The sequence below is a fragment of the Cotesia typhae genome, unplaced genomic scaffold, assembly GCF_013202065.1.
Source record: "Cotesia typhae breed Kobodo isofemale line unplaced genomic scaffold, CoteBio_Ctyphae contig_44, whole genome shotgun sequence".
In the NCBI taxonomy this organism is placed as follows: Eukaryota; Metazoa; Arthropoda; class Insecta; order Hymenoptera; family Braconidae; genus Cotesia; species Cotesia typhae.
The window spans coordinates 3,991,708-4,016,897 of NW_027423753.1; the positions used below are offsets into that span (position 1 = coordinate 3,991,708).

A 25,190-nucleotide genomic window follows, 5' to 3' on the forward strand; every position below is an offset into this window, starting at 1 on the left:
AGTACCCACATCAATTTTTCATATATTTATATATTATATATATATATATATATATATATATATATATATATATATATATATATATATATATGTATATATGAAAAATATATCAAAATTGATGTGGGTACTCAAATGAAAGCTCTAGATAAGTGTAACATCGGGATGAGCTTATATCTTTAAAAACGTCAATAGTTAAAAAGTACAGTGCAATTCAACAAAATTCATTTATTTAATAAAGCAAAATTTTGTTTATTTATAGTACAAAGAAAGAATTTTCTCATTAAAAATGATTTGTACTGTTTTTGATGTACAAAATTTATAACAAGAACACTAATTAATTAATTATTATTTCACTTACCAGCAGACGGTAAAATTATGCCATGGGATATTTTTTTACGATTGCCATGATTTCAACGGTACAATTTAAGAAAAAATTTTTTTCACATATAAATTAAATTATAAATTTTCATTCGCAATAATTTGATTTGAAATTTTTTTATCATCAAATTTGAACTTCTAATACTAATAAAAATATCACCTTCAAAATTCAGATAAAAATAAACTGCAAACATTTCGCAATAAAATAACAATTTTTTAATGCGGAAAGTTTGTGATTTTTAATTGAAAATACTAAAAAAAAAAAAAGCTCAGACTTTCTTAAAAATATCTTTAAATCAATCAATAGAAGTTTATTTAATTACTTACAATTTATTGTAACATTATTATACTTTTAAGAGCGGTTGATTGTTAATTTTCAAACGTGTTTTGCTCATGTATAAGATAAACTTTCGAAAAAAGGGCTTTGCTCTTCGATAGATAATTAAATTATCTATCGAAACGCGAAGAGTTTTTTTGGAAAATTTTCATTTATTTAAGCATAAAATGGGTTTTAAGATTCATTGTACAAGTATGACAGAAATATACTTCCGTTTGACCAATAGAGGGTAAGAGAGAAAAAAGTGTAAACTCTTCTTAAATGAAATTTTCTAAAAATTTCTTCTTTTAATTATCAGAATCAAAAATAACTATTTCAAAAAACTTATTACAGTAAAGGTATTCTTTACAGTTTATAACTTTTGTCAAATTAAAAATAAAGTCGGATATACAGAATTTTTAAAAGTTAAAAAAGAAAAACTGCAAACTGAAAGGTACATAAAATTATCGAATTATTTAATTAGACTACAAAATATAGTTTTGATTTGTAACATAAAAAAAGGCCTAACATTAAGAAAAGTGTAAATATTAAAAAATTTATCATTGTATAAAATAAATAAAAATAAGATTATATAAAGAAAGTATTTTTTTTGAACCTTAAAAATGATCCATTATGCAATTTTTGAGATAAAGTAATCAAATATGAAGTTGAAAATACGTAAATAATGAATGATTTTAATGAGTATCTTTTACCGGTCAATAAAAAAAAAGGATGTATCTTACACGATACTACTTATAGGGGGACGATGCACTTTCTTTACAGTTCGGGTAACTTTGTACCGGTTTTAAGGTCACTGAAGAAAGTTCAGCTGACGTTTTATTCAACAAAAAATGTTGCGAGTTTTTACTGAACAATGAGTACTGAGACTTTTGCATTTACAAGTTTGCTGGGACCAAAATACTCTTCACTGGATTGAGATCGTTAAGAATTTGATTGAGTCCGGTAGATGAATAGTTTCCTTTTGAAATGATAGAGAAAAAAAATGAAGCAAAAATAATAGTGGCAATGAATTAAAAATTTATTTTCTAAATAAATATGTTTCAAGAGTTTTTGAATGTATACTCTTCTTCCAAAGTTATCAAATTTTTCCATCAATGGAGGGCAATTATATTTGGAAGTAGATTGAAATTTTTTAAATTTGATATCATATACGTCATAAATAACCGGTAGTTATTAAATATTCAAATTTATATTTACGGATGTCTGCAATCGATTAAAAGCTTTATTACTCATAACCTGAGGCATTATTTCATTTTTGGGTTCTTTTTCTCATACTTTTTCAGGGTAATATTTGAAGATTATATAATTATTTAAATTCATATTTTTATGTAGTTATTATGAAAAATTTTTTTTTATGATTAGTTTCATTTTTTTAAAAGAGAAAATGTTTATTTAGCTAATTGTAAAATTTATAATAATTTTTTCTTAAGGTATGTTAATATTTTGAAAAATGAAAACTGTCATTGCATTACTTAAGACTTTTTTTTTTAAAGTAATTTATGTTAAATGCCGATAATAACAGATACGATTGTTAAGTCGTTTCATTATACTGCACATTGTAAATATGTATAAAGAAATAATTTACGTGGGCTGATAAGGTTCTATAACAAATAAATGATCAAAGAGTTGTCATCGCAGCGTAATTAGAATGTTTGGTAAATATAGAGTAACGAGAAAAAAATTCGAACCAAAAAAGATTTATTCTAGAATCGAGCAAGAGTTTTTGAATTAAGAAATTTTTTTTTAACTAATTAAGAAATCTTCTGTTAATTAATGTCGCAAAATTTCTAAAAAGTTTCAACTATAATAATTATTTTCGTAATATTTAGAAGATATGCAAGCCCAAATTGTTTCTTTACAAAATTTTTTTTTGTAAAAGTTGCGAGTTTTTAAAGAAATGCCTGATTTTTGTTTTAATAAGCTAGAACTCATTAAAAAGTACCACGTTGTAATTTTTTGATATTTAGTTGAAATTTGTAATTAAAGTATTTTTTCAGAACTTTGAAACTGTTTCATCAAGGAAAGTGATATCCAACAAGGGTAAGAATAATATTGATGATTATATTAACAGCTTCAAAAATTATACCCTCAAAAGAAAATAAACTGGATTGAAGAAAAAAATTCTTACGGATATTTAATACTGACAATGCAATCATGGACATGAAAAAAAAAAAATTGTTAATATTTTCACTGAATATTAATCCCCTAATGTTACAATTTAAATTTAAACAAGTTAAAAAAATTCATGAAAAATACTGATAGAAAACAAATACACCTCTTTGTTTAATGGCGCGACTCAGATAAGAGGTACATACATTTAATCTCAATCTGACATTGAAACATAATACTATCTTTGAACCTCAATAAACGTTCGTATCCTTTCAGTTGCTTGCTTCTTTCTATTACATTGCAATTGAGGTCTTACTTACATTCATGTCTCATATCTCGTTACTATTACAATATTGAGGTTATACAAATGATACTGTTGTAATCGTCAAGAAAGTGTCGAGTAATTTTAAGAATTTTTTTTCTATGAATTTAAGGGACTCTTCGACATATTAAAATTATTAAATTTGTGGTCTGCAAATTTCTATATAGAACCGTTTTCCTAATTTTTTTACAGTGACTCAACTTGCATATTACCTTTCTGACCTAATAAACCTCATTGAAAAAAATATAAATCAAATTTTGTATTTATTACAGTTTCTTTTGTAAATTTTTTTTCTCGAAAAAAATAATAAAAATTTTCTAAATTAAACATTTTTAATAATTTATTAATTAATTTTTAATAATAAAATAATAAGCTTTTATAAAGAAAAAAAATTTTTAAAAAGTAAACGAACAAATTTTAATCAATGGAATACTACAATTACTACAAAAAGGCGCATGTGAATATAAAAGAACTCGAGTTACCTCTCAACTCCTCATGTTCTCTTACTAAAAAAATTCAAAAGAAAAACATTTTGTTAAATATTTATTAACATTTCTTTTTTTATTATAAAACAACTAAATTTTATTTTTTCACGATTGGCATTAAGCTTACAAGTAACTCACAAATTCTTTATTAATTATAATTATCTAACAAAAAAAAAATTATGCAATAAGAATTGAATGATTTTAAGTATCAGCATAATTACAATTATTTCTCTCAAAATTATTACTTTGAGTGTATTTAATGTCTTATATAAATTTTAGGCGAGATAAACGCATGTATATTGTGAAAAAATTTAAAAAGTCAAAATGGATTGTGTAACTTATTGGAAAGAGTGAGGACGACTGTGAAAGTTGCTATACCAGTTGGTGAACTCAACAAACGGAACTTGATTCGAACTTCCTTTTATTTAAAAATCATTTCTTTATCATTTCACTCACTTGCGTCAATTTAGACTTTTTTATTATTTACTTGTGAGAAAATTTAATTGATATTGGGTTTTAATTTTAATAATTTATCGAGTTTCTGACGGAATAACTTGATGTTACGAAAATTGCCGAATTAATAGAATTAGATCATTTTAAATAAAGCTGAAAAATTTTTCAACTAAAAAATTGTCCTGAGCTTGAGTAAATTTGTCTTAAACTAAGGATTTTTCGTTGTGGTTTAAAAAAGTTCCCGTGATAATAATTCAAACTGAAAAAATATGTTGAAATATAAAAAATACGTTCAAATGATAAATTTTGATGATAAAAAACAACAGTTAAAAATTTGATGCTACTAAAGGGTTAGTAAATATTTTAAAAATTAAAAAAAGACAGCTTTGTACCTAAATTCGTAATCAGTTGGTTAATTTTACTAAAATAATATAAAGCCTTTTAATTTTTTGGTAGTTCAACTTTGACCTCGAGTGACTTTTGAAAAAGAAAATTTATCAAAAAATAATTGACAACCTTTTTTGTCGAGCGTTTAATTTTCTACAAATATATACTTTGCTTTTGTCATAATGATAAGCCGTCAATTAGTGATAAAATTACAAAGATTGGGAAAAAATCTCATTATCCAAAAATAAAATTGAAATTTGCATTGTGGCACTATTTTATATTAGTATTAACAGTTTAAAAAAAAATTTTGTGGATTTTTTTTAACAGTCTAAAAGAAAATTTTCTATGGAAGATAATTTTTTTCTCAAATCTAGTTGATTTTATTTTTCCGTATAGTTTGGTTTAAATTATGACCAATGCTCAAGTCTAACGTAAATACCAAAAATATTCCAGATTACAAAAAATATAAAGGAAATAATTATCGCTACTGATATTAAAACACAAAATATTAAATATAAAATTTTAAATATTAAACCTTGAGAAATAAATTAAATAATTAGTGTAATTATGTGTTATTGTCTTGAGAAGAGTATGTCAGGGATTTTTCTCTTCACTTAATGCATCATTACAATTCTCAATCATTGTGTTGACAAGAAGACTATTTTTCGGTACTATCGTCTTAATTTTAACGAATCAACCTTGATAAATCCAAAAAATGACGAAAAAAATCGAAATTTCGAGATCAGAAAATCTTGTACGCAGATCTACTGCACATGTGTAGGCACGAATTATATAAGTAGAAAATATAGACAACATTGTACACTGACGGAGAATGTAATCTCGCGCTAGTCTACTGCGCATGCGTGGAAGTGGAAAAATGCACACCATAGCAGTTGTGTGTACCTATAGTACATAGTATACAATATATCACATATATAGAAGAAGAATATACTGGCAGAGGATTGCCGAGAGTTTCAACTTGGCGGTCTTTTCAGTCGCGCGCAGGGTTACTCACGGGAAAAGTCCTGCGCGCGTTCAGCCGTTCACATTTTAAATACTTATTAGTATTGACATCTGTTCTAATGTAAGTCTTTTTGGTTTTTATTCATTTACTTTCAAAGCATTCACTGTTAAACGTTAACATTAGACTACACTGAACTATTATTTGCGGGTTTTTTAACAATAAAAATTAAATATAGGTTTGAAAAGTATTAGTTTTTGCAGGTGACTGTCGTTTGAAAGTAGGACACGTCTAACATAATTTTTTTTACCTTCAATTAATGATACTTGCAATTTTTATTGTTACTAAATGTAGTGTGTAGTATATGATTTATTTATATTCTAGTTTTATTTGTATTTTAAATAATTTTTATGGAGGAAATATGGTACTGAAAGTGAAAGTGTTATCGTGAAATCACTTTTTTCTAATTGCTCGTTGTATCGTAAAAATGAAAGCTACTTTCTGAATAAATGTAACAAATTTATTTAGATTTACTAGATTGTTTGTTAGTTTTTTAAGTACGAGCTAATTATTTACTTTAAATTAATGACACTTGTTGTTTATTTTAATATAATAATTTATGATTCTTTTTTAATAATTTGGCGACTTTTTTAATTGCTGATATTTTTTTTATTGTACATTTTTATTTAAAAAAAAAAAAAAAAACAAAAGTAAAATTTCTTTTGATTAAAATTGAAGAAAAAATTTCGTATAATTGACAAAAGTAAAATTATTTAAATAATAATAATTACAATAATAAATTTTAATTTATTTTTATCTTCAGTGAATCTCACCAAATTTGTTTATCCTGATAACTTTGAAGAAAATTTTCAAGTTTTTTCAGTTAACATGAGATCAATTTTAGTTCGTTGTTTTGATTTGAGATATTTTGTAACGTTTTATAATCCTTTTAATCACTTCTTCACACTGTACTATCTAATAAAAAATTAACACTTGATAAAATTACTTAAAAAATTGCTTAAAAAAATTTGTTGAATTTTTGTGGCGTAGTTACAAATTTTTATAATGGAAATTATGTCTAATAATGATAATAAATGATAATAATAAATAGCATAATAGGATTTTCCGTAAAAATAAACTCTCAAAATTTTTAATTAAATATGGAGATAAATAATAAAAATATTGATTATAAAAAAGAATGTGTTGATATAGTAAGGTGGAAGCATAGGTTTATCAATAATTTGTATGTTGAATAATTGTAAAAAATGAGCATTTTAAAAATACTGCGATTCGAGAAGTGAGGCAAGTCCCGTTATACGCTAACCGGCTTCAGTTGAACTTGTAACATCCTGGAACCAGTCCAACACATTTGTATTTCCGTGATAATAGATTTGGTAAATCTCAACACTTTAAATATTGTAATTATTTGCAAATAATGCCTCATTTATTATAATTTGTAGTTTAAAACGGGTCAATTTTGGTAAATTCATTCATATTTCAACATTATGATTTTTAAATTATAAGTATTGCGCAAATTGAGTTAATGATGTGATGAAAAATTCTTAAATAAAAACGCGGAAGTTCAAGAGTAACTTAATAAACAAGCTTTTGATAACGTGTTTGTTGTAAATAATGATGTTGAATCTTCGATAAGGTAAAATTTTTTTTATCATGTATTTTACACTTTAAAAAAGTTGATCATTTTATCTTTATTTTTTAATTCTTTTGCGGGAGTTACAATTTGTGTATTGAAAATTTGGTAATTATTTTGGGCCATAAATAAGTGAAAAATTAACATTTAAAAATTTTCTTTAAATTCTACTTGTTTTCACGGCGGATTTATGATAAAAAATGCTGTGAAAGAAAAAATAAAGATTTCGATAGCTTTTTTGTCTTCAAAAGTTGGAAAAAATCTTGGCTCTTATATTTTTGGATAAAATTTCTACTTTATCTTTTTTTGATATTTTTGATACATATTTTTTTAAAAAGTACATAAAAAAACGAACAATTTATAACTTTTTTTGGAAATTTGTTAAAATTGTGATAATCAAATTTTTTTTTTAATTGTTCATTTTTTAATATATTAAAAAAAAATATATCAATAAAATCAAATAAAAATTTTGTTCAAAAAATGCAAATTAAAATGGTTGACCTCACTTATAAATATTTACCGGAAATTTTCAAATTTTATTACACAAATTTTTGATCATTTGATTCTATATGTTCAAAAAAATAATAAATTCTTAGTAAAATTAGAACTGAATGAATTTAAAATGATAATTGTGACAATATTCACTTGTAAAATATCTATAATGCTAAAAAAAATTTTTTTCAACTTAATTTTTAGAAATAGGTTGAATTAGAATAATTTTGAGCAATAAAAAAATTTTGCGATGAAAACTTAATTTTACAAGCTTGACAAATTTTTTAAAAGTTAAAGTTCTTCCGGAATATAAAAGATAATTATATTACATATAAAAATGAAATTAAAATTAAAATTTCTCTCGGTGTATAAAAGAATAATGGCTTATTCATCCAAGCATCCAAAGAGAGAAAGTAAAATCAAAACACTAAATCACTAATTGTTAATTGTAATCTCAAAGCATGTATACCATAATTTGTACCAAAACGTACAATTAAATCTTCACACTAAATGTAAATATGCACTAAATAAGTAAAAGTTTTATTGACGTGAAAATAATAGATTGTTATCTCAAATATTAAATACATGAACAAGAGGAAGTGATGTTGCTGGACGATGTTTATTATAGAAATAAAAAGTGGGGTAATGGAGATATTGGTCAGCGGCATGCTCAGGGACGAACTCAGTTGAGTAAAAGCTGTCTTATGGTCAAAACTTGTAATTTAGTAGCTAACTGATCGTTGATCATTGAAGTGACTGGTATCCTGACCGATAGTCTAAGCAATCTATTTTTTTTACATACATATTACAAAATCCGTCAGTTGGGATTACAAGTGCGTACGGTGTGTATTGCTAAATATAGTGATTAATTTTTTTTTATCTATTAACAGTTATAGTAATTTTTATTATTTTAACATCGAAATAAAATAACAAGTTAGTAAATAATTTAAAAATCCAATGAAAAGGATAATTATTCATGATAATAAAAAAAAAACCGCGGGTCAAATTTTATTATTATTATTTTATGATTTATGAATTTTATAAATTTTTTCAGTAACATTTTTTAATTAGTTTTCAAACAGAATGTTTTTGTAAAATTTTAGATAAAAAAATTTTTCAATATTTCTAAACTTCGAAGCTTTTAAGTGACAAATAAATTGATGATAATTACGATTTTAAATTAGTGAGTTTAGAAATAAGTGCTGATCATATACATTTTTTGAGATTTAAATCAACCATTATGGACTATAATGACAGATTCTTCGAAAACTAATGAGCAATATTTAAAAAAATAAGAAAGACGATTGATAAATTTATAAATTCATAATCTTATATTTTTTTACACAAACAAACATTATATTCTAAAAATATATACTTAAATTAACAACAAAATTATGAAATTTATTTATTTGATAAATAAAAATAATTTTTAATTTTTACGATCATCAATTAGAATCGAGAACTCGTTAGTTAACGAAAAAACAAATAAATTGAATAAATGAAACATAAAAACAATAACTCCAGTAAAAATTCGATAGATACTTGATTAAAAAAATTTTTTTTAAATATATGAAACAATTATTAAGCTATCGATTATATTATTACACTATTATCCCCTGCGGAAAAATATAAATGTAAACATATAAGTAAAAATATAAAAAATGTAAATGCTACATACATATACGAAAAAAGTTGGCATTTTATGACAAGAAATTAATTTGTTGGAAATTTAAAAAAATTTCATTTCTTAGCTGGAGAAATCAAAATTTGTCTCACAGTTGTTTTTTTTTAAAAAAAGTTTTCCAAATGTGGAAAAAAAATTTTTGTAGGAAAATTCGTAAGTTCTCTCGATAAAATTTTTTTTTTCTACAAAAAAATTACTGTAAGAAAAAATTCGATTTTTTCAATCAAGAAATAAATTTAGTGAAAATTTTTAACGAACTAATTTTTTTTAAAAGAAATTAAAAAAAAAAATTTCAGTGTATAAGTTGTATATATATATGTTTGTAAATTTTTAAAAGTTATCCGATTAAAAAATTAGCATAAAAATCACAACAATCTACAATAAAAAATTGCTATTAATAAATAAACGTATAAATGAATCGATATTATAATTCTTTATTAACCTTGAGTTTTCGGAACGAGCCAGAAATTGCCAAGTATAACTTGTATATTTATAAATTCACCTTTACATGAGCCAGAAAAGTCGTAAATTATTTTCTGCTATTAAGAATTTAAAATAAATATTTGATCAATATTTTCGTCAATAAAAAAACAATAACTCTTTAATGTTTAAGAGTAAAATTACCTAAGAAAGTAAAGTAGAAAGTTTAGTCGAAAATATGAATAAAAATAATAATAATAACACTACTAAAGCATAAGCATTCGCTAAGCATAAACTTTCGTTCAGACTTCTCGAGGCCATGGCCAAATTATTTTGAAATAAATAATTAGCATCGTCACTCACCTCGCCACCTCTAATAAATATAATACAAGTTGTCCGTATCCAAGAAAGAGGATATAATTATAATAATAAATAAATAAAAAGCACCATGCCGTAAATTATCGAGCTGACATAACTCAAAAACTCTATTTCTGTAAAATTACGCAAATCCCAATTATTTGACTAGTTTTAAATTATGATATTTAATTATCAACAACTAATTATTTTCCAAGCAGCTTTAGCCTCTGAATATTTTATTAAAAACATTTGATCACTTTCCTTTTTATGTGACATAAAGTACTTTCTACAACTTATCCAATCGTGGACAGTCTTACCATACATACATAATAAAAGAACAGATAATAACGTAGTCTCAACTTGGAGGTTCTAAGACGCAACTTTGGAAGTGCGCGTCTTGTTCTATAGGTACATAATAATAAGAATAATGATCACTTTCTGGGTTAAAGGACTTCACCAAGTTAACAATTGTTGGACCTCTATCGCTGTGATATAATAAAGTGTGCTTAGATATTCTGGCTGCGTATCTTTGTAACAAATCCGCTGTGCTTAACATGACAACTAGTTTGCCAACGATTACCATAACGTAATAATTCATAATAATGTATATTACATTATACTCATCGCTTTATTTGTTCCTTTTATTTGTATTTATTCTTTAAAAAGATGACAAGTCGTGTTTATTTTGAAAATTATGATGTTAATATTTATGCGATTTGTAAGCAACGTTGTTTAAATATTCAGTTGACATTGAGAATTGAGTTTTTTTATATACGAATTCATTTCACACCGGAGACTCAGTTCTCCTCTTTTAGAGTTATTGCGGAAATTTATTGATAAAAAAATTAGGGCAAATGGCGGTGAAAAAAATTTTTTAAGCGGAAAATGAATAATTTTTGTATAAAAGTATATTTCTTTTGGTGCGTTTGGATGAGAGTGAAATTAGTATTATTTTGATTTTAGATAAAAAATGGGTATGGGCAATGAATTCGATTATAAATGTGGTCTCAGCGAAGATCTACAAACAGTTGCCTTCGAAGAATTGCGTGAAGATGAAAACGTAAGAAGCCAGGCGATGGAGCAATTTCGATCCTGGATACTGAAACACCCTTCAATAAAACGGTGTCGTACTGATCCGATATTTTTGCTCCGATTTTTGAGAACCAAGAAATTCAGTTTACCTATGGCACAAGAAATGCTGGAACGTTACTTAACGATCAGACAACTGTACTCCGACTGGTTCCAAAATCTGGACATCAACGACCCTGACTTGGAAGCTATTATTAACAACGGTTATATCGTCCCGTTGTTAGAGAAAGATGAACATGGAAGACAAGTCATTCTGACTTGTGCTGGTAAGTTTTGTTTGTTTTACACCGAGAAGCTGAAAAAATATGAGTTATGTAATAAATATTAATGACTTTTTCCGTTATTCTCTATTAAACACTTCTTGGCTGTAAGTTACGTTATTATTATTTTTGAAAGCCACGAATGAGTTTTTTTTTAGTTAATTTTTTGTCGAATTATTTTAAGTTTTTAAAAACTAGACGTGTTTTTTTTTTACCATAAATTTTTAGTTATTAAAACAAAAATAATTGTCGCATTTTCTGGAACAAGTAACATTATATAAAAAGTTCAAATTTGTAATTTTGTCAAAACAGCGAAATTTTTTAGTATTGATTACAAACAAAAAATTATTTTTTTTCAAATATTTATAAGATTGGAATATTTCTTTTAAATTATTTTTATAAAAACTGTCAGGTTATTCTTTTTTTTTAAACATTTTCAATTCAAACTTGAATAAAATCATAAAAATACGCATATTTTAAATAAAAATACATGTTATGATAAAATGTAAGATAGACGATAAATGGAAGAAATAATTGAAGATATCCTTCAACTGATAATGTGATCAAGCAAAATATTAAAAAGGAAACACGAGTTTACATTTAAAATAAGAAAGTATTTTATAAACAAATCGAGAACTTGTTAAACAGTCACATTCTATTGATTAATTATTAATATAAAAAAAAATGTTTTTACTGAAGACAATTATCAAAACATGTTAAATATAACTTTATCACTAAACTTGATTTACTTGATAAGAAAGAGCAAAGTTTAATGACTAGTATATCGTAATAAATGTCAAGATATTATAACAGTTTCGATGCTGCTGTGACGCTAGTGCTGCGTCGAACGATTATCGATATGAATTATTGATTCAGGGTACATTTTACCCTGTTACAATATTCAAGAATTATTTTTAAAAGTTGTACAAATTATTTTTATCGTAACCTTTTTTTATGATTACAAGCAAATAATTTTGATGCGTGATTAATTGTTCCATAAATAAAATTATAGGTCGATTTGATCCATACAAGTACACCTCTGCACAAATGGTCCGAGCGCACAGCTTGGTATCCGAAGTATTGATGGACGATGAAGAAAATCAAGTCCGCGGTTACACCCATGTAAATGACGAGTCTGGACTAACCATGGGCCACGTTAGTGCTTTTTCATTTACGGATATTCGGAACTTGCTCAGATGGATACAAAGCAGCACACCGATGCGGCATAAGCAAACGCATTTCATTAATATCCCGAATTATGCCACTAAAGTTATTGATTTTGCGCTGTCGCTTCTTAATGACAAGCTCAGAGCGAGAATTATGGTAAGGATTATTACATATTTTCTTCTTCAAAGGTGTTTTTGTTTGTATGGTAAGATCTTTTTTAATCCCTTACCAACGTTAAAAATTCAAATACCAAGTCAAAGCTCATGTTTTCCTCAATTGGAGAAAAATATGCGAAAAATTGAAGCTTAGAAAATCAAAATTTTTCTCAAAGTAATTTTCTTTTATTATTTGATTGAGATATTATGTGCAATATTTGCACGAATCGACGAGTTAATTATAAATTACGAAGTCACGGTTTTAATTTAGTAACAATTATTTTATTTGAGATTGCGTGTAAATGTTTAATTTTTTTTTCTTCATTATTAGGTTCACACAAGTATGGAAGATTTAAAGGAAGCAATAAATCCTAAAATTCTACCTAAAGAATATGGTGGTAGTGTCCCACTCGCTGATATGATCGGTAATTATTTATGGTAATTATTTACCAGTGGGGTCAAACATATTTTTGGCCATATCTAAATGAAAAATTAACATTTTTTAATTTTTTTTATTCTGCTGATTTTTACGGTGGGTTTATGGTGGTGATATCGAAAATATCAAAAAATTAATAGTTCGATGGCTCACAATTTTTGAGAAATTTCTAAATTTTTTTAATTTGTTAAAATTGTGGTAATCAAATTTTTATTTTTTTATTGTATATTTTTCAACAAAAAAACAATACATTTAAATTAAAAAAAAATTTTGTTCAAAAAAATGAAAATTAAAATTGTAGACCCCACTTGTAAATAATTACCTTATTTATTTATGTATATTTTATATTTTTATGTCTTACTAATCGATAATTAATCTATGAAAATAATTTGTCATTTTTTAGCTGTATTAAAAAAAAAATTGCGTGAAAAGCGTGACGAGATAAAGGCTCTTGATGATATGTACATAGAAGTATCACCAAAAGACACGTGTTCATCAGTTTCAGACGGTCTCTGTGGTATATCTGGATCATTCCGAAAGCTCGAAGTTGATTAAGAATTGTAATTTTGATAAATTTATATGTTCATTTATTCGCGATAGTTTTTTTTATTAAGGATTGTTGTGTTGTTTATACTAATTTTTTAATAGATCAACTTTTACAGATTTATATTGATAAATAGTATTTTTAATGTATAATAATCAGCATATAGTTCAAAACTGTTGCGTTGGTGGTGTCAGTTACCAAGATGACGATGAACAAATAAAATCACAATGATGATTTTTTTTTCCTTTTTTATAATAGTGTTATTACTTAACCGATAGCTTAATAATTGTTTAAAATTTTTCGAAATATTTTTTTCAGTAAAATATCTATCGAATGTATCCTGGAATTATTATTTTAAGATTGTGATAATTAAATAGTTATTTCATTGAATTTATTTTTATTTTTTTGTTACTAACGAGTTATCGATTCTGATTTATGATCGTAAAGATAAAAAGTTCTTTTTATTTATCAAGTATCTCGTAGTTTTATTGTTAATTTAAGTATATATGTTGATAAATATATTTTTAAAATATAATGTTTGTATGTGTAAGAAAATTAAAAATTATGAATTTATAAATTTATTAATCGTTTTTTTTATTTTTTTAACTACCGCTCATAAATTTTTAAGGATCTATCACACTAATCGTTAATTTTTTTTTATTTATTTAATTTGCATAAAAATGTCTATCTAATCTAATCTAATCTAATTTTAAATTCATTCTGGTCAATTGAAATTCTTACATAATAAGAAAGGTATACTGTACAAATAAAAAGTGGGGTAATGAAGATATTGGTCAGCGGTATGCTCAAAAAACGAACTCAGTTGACTAAAAGTCTTAATTTATCATAATAGATTTTAGTTTTAAAAATAAAGTGTTCGTCTATGATTGATCGTGAATCATTGATGAGACTGGTATTCTGATAAATAGTTAACCACACCTTTGTATTCTGAATTGTACTGTAGTGTTAACGGTGAGTATTGTTAAGTAAAGCAATTATCATTAAAAATTTTTAAATTAATCTATTAATTATACAAATTTATTCTGAATTTTAATCATGCGCTTCGAGTGATTAATTATGAATTAAAATTTTTTGAAACAATTTCAACGATTAGAGAACCACGTTGCACGGGTATTTAACAAAAATTTGAAAATATTACATAGCCTATACAGAAATAAAAATGTTCTTGAATCAAGTATATATTTTTGAAGAGCTTAATATTTTTGATTTGAGGAGAAAAATTCTTGATTTAAGGAAATTTTTCTTGATTTAAGGGATTTTTACTTGTTTCAAGAATTTTTCGTCTTGATTGAAGACAATTACTCTCTTCAAAATTATATTTTTGGTTCAAGAATTTTTCTCTTGAATCAAGTTAATTTTTTTTTTCTGTGCATGTCAGCCAGGGATAGTGTGGCTTTCAAACAGTGAAAGAATTTTTCAAATCCGTTAAATAGTTTCGGATCCTATTAAACGCAAACAAACCATCAAATTTTTTTTTCTTTATAATATCAGTATAGATTTGAGTTATATACATTAGAAATAAACTTTCTTTGTTGCTGTAAGATGAACAGCGGAGTTGACGATCTACCTCACTTTAACCCCCTGGTAAACTTATGAAGTTTACCATGTAACATTTGATGGAATTGTTTGAAATAATCTTTTACTTATTTTTCTTCTTAATTACAAATTGCAGATTGAATATGGGCGAGGACAATAAAATAGACTATAAATGTACTCTCAGCAAAGAAACCCAAGCGATTGCCTTGGCAGAATTACGGGAAGATGAGAACATGAGAAGTCAGGCGTTGGAACAATTTCGAGCCTGGATACTGAAGCACCCTTCAATAAAACGGTGTCGTACTGATCCTGAATTTTTGCTCCGATTTTTGAGAACCAATAAGTTTAGTTTGCCCATGGCAGAAGACATGCTGAAATATTACTTACAGTCCAGACAATTATCTTCCGATTGGTTCCAAAATTTGGACATTGATGATCCTGCTATTAAAGCAATTATTGACGGCGGTTATATGCTTCCGTTGCTTGAAAGGGATCAGTACGGAAGACAAGTTATTATGTCGTCTATTGGTAAGCTTCATTCATACTTCATGCATTAAAAAAAAAAAAAAAAAAAAACAACTTAATGCATTTTACTGACAAACAAACGATATAATTAGGTCGATTTGATGCACATAAATACACCGGCTCACAATTGATGAGATCTCAGACTTTAGCATTTGAAGCAGTTATTGACGATGAAGAAAATCAAGTGCGGGGTTACACATATGTGTATGACTTTTCTGGGATGACTATGAACCATTTGGGCTTGTTGTCAATATCGGAGATTCGAAAACTGGTTAGTTGGATTCAAAATGGAATTCCGATGCAGCAGAAAATGGCGTATTTATTCAATGTTCCGAAGAATGCCACTAAAGTTATCGATTTTTGTGTGTCACTTCTTAATGATAAATTCAAGGACAGTATTATGGTAAAGATTATTTTTATAAATGATGAAATTACCCGTAAAAAAATTTTTTAATACGATCTAATCTGACTCTGTAGAATTTAGAATTTTAGAATTTTGTTTATTAATGCCAAAGCTCAGGCCAAATGACAAATTTCATTACATCGTAAATACATTTGTTACATAACTAAACATATTTGTAAGTACATAGAACAATTATACAAGTAAGAATATTTCAAATAAATTTAGGTAAATTTGATTTAGAATTACATCGGTATTCATTTGGTAAATAATTATTTAAAAGGAGAATCAAGGATTTAAGGTCTTAATTTCACTTTTACTTATAATTAGTTCATTTATAATTTTATGTATTACACTAAATTTATCCTTATCACAGTCACATTAAAGATCAATGAATAAAGAAAATCATTTAAAAAAATCTATAAGGCTATAAATAAAAATAAAAAAATAACTTATGACAAATTTTCAAGTTTTTATTTGTCTAGCAATTTTTACATCAGTTATATTATGTCTAGCAATGTTTATAACAATTTAAGAATTGTCTTATTAAGAAAAAAGTAGTTTGGTCGTTGATTAAACAAAATCTAATGTGAGATAAATTTTTTAGAAAATTAAAAAAAAATTATTTTTATTACATGCTCTAACACCTTATAATTAACTCTCTTTAAAGAAGATAATTCTGCGACCATGCGCCCTCCGTTGGAGATTTTCAACACTACATTTGATCAAAAAATTATATATGACCACATTTTACAATTTAATCTTTACATGGCCATCTCAAGTCATGATAGGATATATTAGGCCATATCAAAAAATTTTTTTATGAATATAATCTTAATTTTATTAAAAATCATCTCTCGACTGATATCATTTTATTTTTCATAATTAATAGGTTTATAAAAATATAGAAAAGTTAAAAAAAGTAATCAATCCTAAAATTCTGCCCAAAGAATACGGTGGTGATGTTCCACTTACTGACATGATTGGTACATATTTATTACTTTTTTTTTTTTAGTCACGAAAAATTTACAAGAATAATACATTAGTTTTTTAATTTTTAGCTGCATTTAAGAAAAAATTGCGTGAAAAACATGAAGAGTTAAAAGCCCTTGATGATATGCACATTGAAATATCACCAGAAGAACGTAAGTCTTTACTTACAGATATTTCCGAAGGTGTTTCTGGCTCGTTCCGAAAACTTGAAGATGAATAAAATATCTGTCAACTATTTCTTCTATATCTTGTTTATGCTAAGAAAACCCACTCAAAAAAATTTTTTTGACATCAATAAGTATGTATGTGTCGATTTATATATGTATTAAGTCAATCAATAAATATTAATCTGCATCAAATAGGAAATTGTGTTTATTCCGAATTAAATATGTTAAAAGTGTACATTAATTTCGAGTAGAGTGTTAATGTTCGCTGTAATGGAATAGTATATTACACCCCTTGGGAAGGAAAAGAAGAAAAACCTCAGATCACATGTAATTGTTGGCCGAGGCGAAAATCACGGTCTAAAATTCAATGTAGTTTATTTATAATTAGGAATAAACTAAAAAATCCACTAATCGTTTGCATATCTATATCTATGTAAATAAGGTTCGTTTACAATACATACACAGTACCTTTTCTTTTCTGGGTGGACAATGGAGCAAAAAATTTAAAAGTCCTTTTTGTATTTTATAATAATCAATTTAAAATTATGAGGCGTGCACTTTTGGATTTTCCAAATTTTTTTCATAAACAATAATAAAAATTTTTATGCAAAGCGAAGAAATTAGTAATTGAATTGTGAAAAATATAAATTTTGATACAAATAAAAATCATACTCATTTATTTCCAATTTTGCAAAATTATCAAAAATTCAAAATTTTTAAATCATTAAATTTTAAATACAGCTGAAAGTGTGACAAAAAAAATTTTTTTACTTATCCGTTGAACTCAAACTCGTTTACACATATCATTTGTGTCTTTTTATATCACATTAAAATATTATTTCAAATAATTGATGATAAATTCTTTTAATAGCAATAATTCAGTGAACTGATTCTCAAATACAGTTGTTTAAATTCAAACTTCTGACTGCAAAATTTGCTGATTAAAAAAAGTTTTTTTAACTTGTAACAGTAGATACAAGATGGGTGTGCAAAACGAAATAAATTACAAGTGTAGTCTCAGTAAAGAAACACAAAAAATTGCCATGGAGGAATTGCGCGAAGATGAGAACATTAGAAACCAGGCATTGGAGCAATTTCGAGACTGGATACTGAAGCACCCTTCAATAAAACGGTGTCGTACTGATCCTGGATTTTTGCTCCGATTTTTGAGAACCAAGAAGTTTAGTTTGCCCATAGCACAAGCCATGCTGGAACGCTACTTACACGCCAGACAACTGTACTCTGACTGGTTCCAAAATCTGGACATCAACGACCCTGACATGGAAGCTATTATTGACAACGGTTATATCGTCCCGTTGTTAGAGAAAGATGAACATGGAAGACAAGTCATTCTGACTAGTGCTGGTAAGTATTGTTTGTTTTACAACGAGAAGCTAAAAAAATGTGAGTTATGTAATAAATATTAATGACTTTTTCTGTTATTCTCTATTAAACACTTCTTTGCTGTGAGTTACGTTATTATTATTTTTGAAAGCCACGAATGAGTTTTTTTATTAGTTAATTTTTTGTCGAATTATTTTAAGTTTTTAAAAACTAGACGTGTTTTTTTTACCATAAATTTTTAGTTACTAAAACAAAAATAATTGTCGTATTTTCTGGAACAAGTAACATTATATAAAAAGTTCAAATTTGTAATTTTGTCAAAACAGCGAAATTTTTTAGTATTGATTACAAACAAAAAATTATTTTTTTAAATATTTATAAGATTGGAGTATTTCTTTTAAATTATTTTTATAAAAACTGTCAGGTTATTCTTTTTTTTTAAACATTTTCAATTCAAACTTGAATAAAATCATAAAAATACGCATATTTTAAATAAAAATACATGTTATGATAAAATGTAAGATAGACGATAAATGGAAGAAATAATTGAAGATATCCTTCAACTGATAATGTGATCAAGCAAAATATTAAAAAGGAAACACGAGTTTACATTTAAAATAAGAAAGTATTTTATAAACAAATCGAGAACTTGTTAAACAGTCACATTCTATTGATTAATTATTAATATAAAAAAAAAAATGTTTTTACTGAAGACAATTATCAAAAAATGTTAAATATAACTTTATCACTAAACGTGATTTACTTGAAAAGAAAGAGCAAAGTTTAATGACTAGTATATCGTAATAAATATCAGGATATTGTAACAGTTTCGATGCTGCTGTGACGCTAGTGCTGCGTCGAACGATTATCGATATGAATTATTGATTCAGGGTACATTTTACCCTGTTACAATATTCAAGAATTATTTTTAAAAGTTGTACAAATTATTTTTATCGTAACCTTTTTTTATGATTACAAGCAAATAATTTTGATGCGTGATTAATTGTTCCATAAATAAAATTATAGGTCGATTTGATCCATACAAGTACACCTCTGCACAAATGGTCCGAGCGCACAGCTTGGTATCCGAAGTATTGATGGACGATGAAGAAAATCAAGTCCGCGGTTACACCCATGTAAATGACGAGTCTGGACTAACCATGGGCCACGTTAGTGCTTTTTCATTTACGGATATTCGGAACTTGCTCAGATGGATACAAAGCAGCACACCGATGCGGCATAAGCAAACGCATTTCATTAATATCCCGAATTATGCAACTAAAGTTATTGATTTTGCGTTGTCGCTTCTTAATGACAAGCTCAGAGCGAGAATTATGGTAAGGATTTTTACATATTTTCTTCTTCAAAGGTGTTAAATTTTTTTTTAATCTTTTACCAACTTTAAAAATTCAAATACCAAGTTAAAGCTCATGTTTTTCTCAATTGAAGAAAAATAGACAAAAATTTAAGCTCGAAAAATCAAAATTTTTCTCACAGTAAATTTCTTGTTGAAAAAAAAAAATTATTTTGATTTGGAAAAAAACAATTTTAGATAGACAGCTTGCGAATTTTCATCAAAATCATTTTTTCTCAAACCTTCCCCTTTTTCTTTAACAAAAAAGTTACTTTGAGAAAAATTTTGATTTCTTTAGCTAAGAATTAAAATTATTTAAAATTTTCAACAAATTAATTTTTTATTACAACATTGCTCATTGCTCATATATTTTAAAAGAAATTTTTTCTGCGTGAATTTAACAGGGTTAAAAGTTAATTAAGGAAAAATATTTTATTTATAAAAATTGTAATGAATATCAATTTTATTTTCACTTATAATGTAGCCATTTATTATTTGATCGAGATATTATGTCCAATATTCGCACGAATCGACCAGTTACTTATAAATAACGAAGTCATGGTTTTAATTTATTAAAAATGATTTAATTTCTGATTGCGTGTAAATGTTTAATTTTTTTTTCTTCATTATTAGGTTCACACAAGTACGGAAGATTTAAAGGAAGCAATAAATCCTAAAATTCTACCTAAAGAATATGGTGGTAGTGTCCCACTCGCTGATATGATCGGTAATTATTTATGGTAATTATTTACCAGTGGGGTCAAACATATTTTTGGCCATATCTAAATGAAAAATTAACATTTTTTAGTTTTTTTTATTCTGCTGATTTTTACGGTGGGTTTATGGTGGTGATATCGAAAATATCAAAAAATTAATAGTTCGATGGCTCACAATTTTTTGAGAAATTTCTAAATTTTTTTTTAAATTTGTTAAAATTGTGGTAATCAAATTTTTTAATTTTTTTATTGTATATTTTTCAACAAAAAAACAATACATTTAAATTAAAAAAAAAAATTTTGTTCAAAAAAATGAAAATTAAAATTGTAGACCCCACTTGTAAATAATTACCTTATTTATTTATGTATATTTTATATTTTTATGTCTTACTAATCGATAATTAATCTATGAAAATAATTTGTCATTTTTTAGCTGTATTAAAAAAAAAATTGCGTGAAAAGCGTGACGAGACAAAGGCTCTTGATGATATGTACATAGAAGTATCACCAAAAGACACGTGTTCATCAGTTTCAGACGGTCTCTGTGGTATATCTGGATCATTCCGAAAGCTCGAAGTTGATTAAGAATTGTAATTTTGATAAATTTATATGTTCATTTATTCGCGATAGTTTTTTTTATTAAGGATTGTTGTGTTGTTTATACTAATTTTTTAATAGATCAACTTTTACAGATTTATATTGATAAATAATAGTATTTTTAATGTATAATAATCAGCATATAGTTAAAAACTGTTGCGTTGGTGGTGTCAGTTACCAAGATGACGATGAACAAATAAAATCACAATGATGATTTTTTTTTCCTTTTTTATAATAGTGTTATTACTTAACCGATAGCTTAATGATTGTTTAAAATTTTTCGAAATATTTTTTTCAGTAAAATATCTATCGAATGTATCCTGGAATTATTATTTTAAGATTGTGATAATTAAATAGTTATTTCATTGAATTTATTTTTATTTTTTTGTTACTAACGAGTTATCGATTCTGATTTATGATCGTAAAGATAAAAAGTTCTTTTTATTTATCAAGTATCTCGTAGTTTTATTGTTAATTTAAGTATATATGTTGATAAATATATTTTTAAAATATAATGTTTGTATGTGTAAGAAAATTAAAAATTATGAATTTATAAATTTATTAATCGTTTTTTTTTATTTTTTTAACTACCGCTCATAAATTTTTAAGGATCTATCACACTAATCGTTAATTTTTTTTTTATTTATTTAATTTGCATAAAAAATGTCTATCTAATCTAATCTAATCTAATTTTAAATTCATTCTGGTCAATTGAAATTCTTACATAATAAGAAAGGTATACTGTACAAATAAAAAGTGGGGTAATGAAGATATTGGTCAGCGGTATGCTCAAAAAACGAACTCAGTTGACTAAAAGTCTTAATTTATCATAATAGATTTTAGTTTTAAAAATAAAGTGTTCGTCTATGATTGATCGTGAATCATTGATGAGACTGGTATTCTGATAAATAGTTAACCACACCTTTGTATTCTGAATTGTACTGTAGTGTTAACGGTGAGTATTGTTAAGTAAAGCAATTATCATTAAAAATTTTTAAATTAATCTATTAATTATACAAATTTATTCTGAATTTTAATCATGCGCTTCGAGTGATTAATTATGAATTAAAATTTTTGAAACAATTTCAACGATTAGAGAACCACGTTGCACGGGTATTTAACAAAAATTTGAAAATATTACATAGCCTATACAGAAATAAAAATGTTCTTGAATCAAGTATATATTTTTGAAGAGCTTAATATTTTTGATTTGAGGAGAAAAATTCTTGATTTAAGGAAATTTTTCTTGATTTAAGGGATTTTTACTTGTTTCAAGAATTTTTCGTCTTGATTGAAGACAATTACTCTCTTCAAAATTATATTTTTGGTTCAAGAATTTTCTCTTGAATCAAGTTAATTTTTTTTTCTGTGCATGTCAGCCAGGGATAGTGTGGCTTTCAAACAGTGAAAGAATTTTTCAAATCCGTTAAATAGTTTCGGATCCTATTAAACGCAAACAAACCATCAAATTTTTTTTTCTTTATAATATCAGTATAGATTTGAGTTATATACATTAGAAATAAACTTTCTTTGTTGCTGTAAGATGAACAGCGGAGTTGACGATCTACCTCACTTTAACCCCCTGGTAAACTTATGAAGTTTACCATGTAACATTTGATGGAATTGTTTGAAATAATCTTTTACTTATTTTTCTTCTTAATTACAAATTGCAGATTGAATATGGGCGAGGACAATAAAATAGACTATAAATGTACTCTCAGCAAAGAAACCCAAGCGATTGCCTTGGCAGAATTACGGGAAGATGAGAACATGAGAAGTCAGGCGTTGGAACAATTTCGAGCCTGGATACTGAAGCACCCTTCAATAAAACGGTGTCGTACTGATCCTGAATTTTTGCTCCGATTTTTGAGAACCAATAAGTTTAGTTTGCCCATAGCACAAGCCATGCTGGAACGCTACTTACACGCCAGACAATTGTCCTCCGAATGGTTTCCAAATTTAGATATCAAAGATCCTGTTATGGAAGCGATTATTGACTGCGGATATATCTTTTCGTTGCTCGAAAGGGATCAGTATGGAAGAAAAGTCGTTTTGATGCGTACTGGTAAAGTTAATTTTTGTTTCATACACTGAAAAAGAAACCACTTGATATATTCAGGTATATTTTAATGATAAATAATCAAAATTATCAGCTCAAATTGATCCACACAAATACACGAGTCATCAAGTAGTAAGAGCTCATACTTTGGCATTTGAAGCATTGATAACCGATGAAGAGAATCAAGTACGAGGATACACGTATATTTACGACGATGCTGGAATGACTATGAGCCACGTAACCATGTTATTATTCACAGAGATTCGAAACTTACTTAGCTGGATTCAAAATGGGATTCCCATGCGACACAAAATGTCATGCATGGTCAATGTTCCGAATTACGCCACTAAAGTAACTGAATTTTGTGTGTCGCTTTTCACTAACAAACATCAAGAGAGAATCACGGTAAGAATTATTTTTATAAGGCTGAATAATTAAACTCGTTAGTCTTTATTTTATTTTTATTCTTTTCATTCAATTGCTAGCTTTGTACAGAAGTAGAGGAATTGAAAAAAAAAAAACTCGATCCTAAAATTCTGCCCAAAGAATACGGTGGTGATGTACCAATCGCTGATATGATTGGTGAGTATTTGATACCCTATCTATGATAATTGAACTGAGAAAAAATTTTTCTTTTGAAAAAATGGGGTTTGTTGAGACAAGAAATTAATTTGTTGATAGTTTTTACTAACTTTTTTTTTCTGCTGATTTATAAATAATAATTTACTAATTTTTAGCTGCATTTAAAGTAAAATTGCATGAAAAACGAGAAGAGTTAATAGCTCTTGATGATATGTACATAGATGTGTCACAAAAAAACGCGTGTTCACTTACGGATATTTTCGGCAGTGTCTCTGGCTCATTTCGAAAACTTGAAGTTGATTAGAATATTAATTAACTATGTATTGAATGTTTATGTAAAAAATCTGTTAAAAATTACAAGTGTATATTTAAATTAATGGAAAATAAATTAAAAAATTTATCCAATTTTTTTTCCACATCCTGCTTATTATGTAAATAACTTACTGAAAAATTTTGTTTCAATATCAGTAAGCTTGTATACGTCGATTTATATACTTATTAAATCAATGAATAAACAAATCTGTAATAAATTCGAAATTGTATCAGCTGTATTAAAATTACTTCTCGAATTAAATGTACCGACGGTATACTAAATAACAAATTTGAATGTTTTGAACCGTGATCGAAAGATTATTACATGTGTTTATCATAATACTAGTATCAATATTTTTTGGACAAACGTCACCTACACAAATGCTCAAGTTGTTACTATTAAAATTTGTACACTGATAAAAAATTTAACTTGGTTCAAAAAAAAATTTTTAATTCAAAAATACTATTTTGAAGAAAATAATTTTCTTTAGTCAAGAGGAAAAATTCTTGAATTGAGAATAATATCTTGACTTAGGATTTTTTTCTTGTGACTGAAGAAAATGATTTCCTTAAAAATAGTACTTTTGGTTTAAGATCTTTTTTTTTGAATCAAGTTAAGTTTTTTATCAGTGTGTAGATCAACAGAAAGTATTATTATCATAATTTATAATTATAATCATCAAGACATTCCGGACACTTGCGAATGTTAACGTCCTTCTTCATTACTTCTACTCCATTAATTGTATTTTACATTTATTACTTCCAAGTCTTTTATTGTTATCAATCGCTATTACCTCCAGCGCCTTAGTCTCTTTATCATCTTTAATGTCTAAAGGTATGTTGTAAAATGCATGGTCGTCGAATTTGTCGAGATTTAGCATAACTTTATCAACATTC

General features: G+C 26.2%; 4 protein-coding genes across 8 annotated transcripts; all 4 read left to right on the forward strand.

Annotated features, from left to right (window-relative positions):
- Positions 1 to 5,426: 5,426 nt before the first annotated feature.
- Positions 5,427 to 14,242, forward strand: LOC141528573 (clavesin-1). 4 transcript variants are annotated; one of them, XM_074244695.1, is made up of 5 exons: positions 5,427 to 5,555; positions 11,000 to 11,391; positions 12,398 to 12,708; positions 13,039 to 13,132; positions 13,547 to 14,242. In XM_074244695.1, exons 2-5 carry the CDS (start codon positions 11,007 to 11,009, stop codon positions 13,696 to 13,698), a joined length of 942 nt encoding a protein of 313 aa, XP_074100796.1. In that variant the 5' UTR covers positions 5,427 to 5,555; positions 11,000 to 11,006; the 3' UTR covers positions 13,699 to 14,242. The 4 variants fall into 4 exon arrangements, with proteins under 4 accessions (XP_074100796.1, XP_074100795.1, XP_074100797.1 ...); XM_074244694.1 differs by lacking the exon at positions 5,427 to 5,555 and adding an exon at positions 8,262 to 8,417; XM_074244696.1 differs by lacking the exon at positions 5,427 to 5,555 and adding an exon at positions 8,269 to 8,408.
- A 251-nt stretch (positions 14,243 to 14,493) lies between these two features.
- On the forward strand, positions 14,494 to 17,677 carry LOC141528761 (clavesin-1-like). Its single transcript, XM_074244976.1, has 5 exons — positions 14,494 to 14,659; positions 15,381 to 15,772; positions 15,862 to 16,172; positions 17,062 to 17,155; positions 17,231 to 17,677. Exons 2-5 carry the CDS (start codon positions 15,388 to 15,390, stop codon positions 17,380 to 17,382), a joined length of 942 nt encoding a protein of 313 aa, XP_074101077.1. The 5' UTR covers positions 14,494 to 14,659; positions 15,381 to 15,387; the 3' UTR covers positions 17,383 to 17,677.
- A 632-nt stretch (positions 17,678 to 18,309) lies between these two features.
- LOC141528656 (clavesin-1-like) lies at positions 18,310 to 21,426 on the forward strand. Its single transcript, XM_074244815.1, has 4 exons — positions 18,310 to 18,694; positions 19,700 to 20,010; positions 20,661 to 20,754; positions 21,177 to 21,426. The coding sequence occupies exons 1-4, from the start codon at positions 18,310 to 18,312 to the stop codon at positions 21,326 to 21,328; spliced, it is 942 nt and encodes a 313-aa protein (XP_074100916.1). The 3' UTR covers positions 21,329 to 21,426.
- A 698-nt stretch (positions 21,427 to 22,124) lies between these two features.
- On the forward strand, positions 22,125 to 24,386 carry LOC141528655 (clavesin-2-like). Of its 2 annotated transcripts, XM_074244813.1 has the most exons (5): positions 22,125 to 22,295; positions 23,014 to 23,405; positions 23,494 to 23,804; positions 23,885 to 23,981; positions 24,137 to 24,386. In XM_074244813.1, exons 2-5 carry the CDS (start codon positions 23,021 to 23,023, stop codon positions 24,283 to 24,285), a joined length of 942 nt encoding a protein of 313 aa, XP_074100914.1. In that variant the 5' UTR covers positions 22,125 to 22,295; positions 23,014 to 23,020; the 3' UTR covers positions 24,286 to 24,386. The 2 variants fall into 2 exon arrangements, with proteins under 2 accessions (XP_074100914.1, XP_074100915.1); XM_074244814.1 differs by lacking the exon at positions 22,125 to 22,295 and having other exon boundaries at positions 22,972 to 23,405.
- The last annotated feature ends 804 nt before the right edge of the window (positions 24,387 to 25,190 follow it).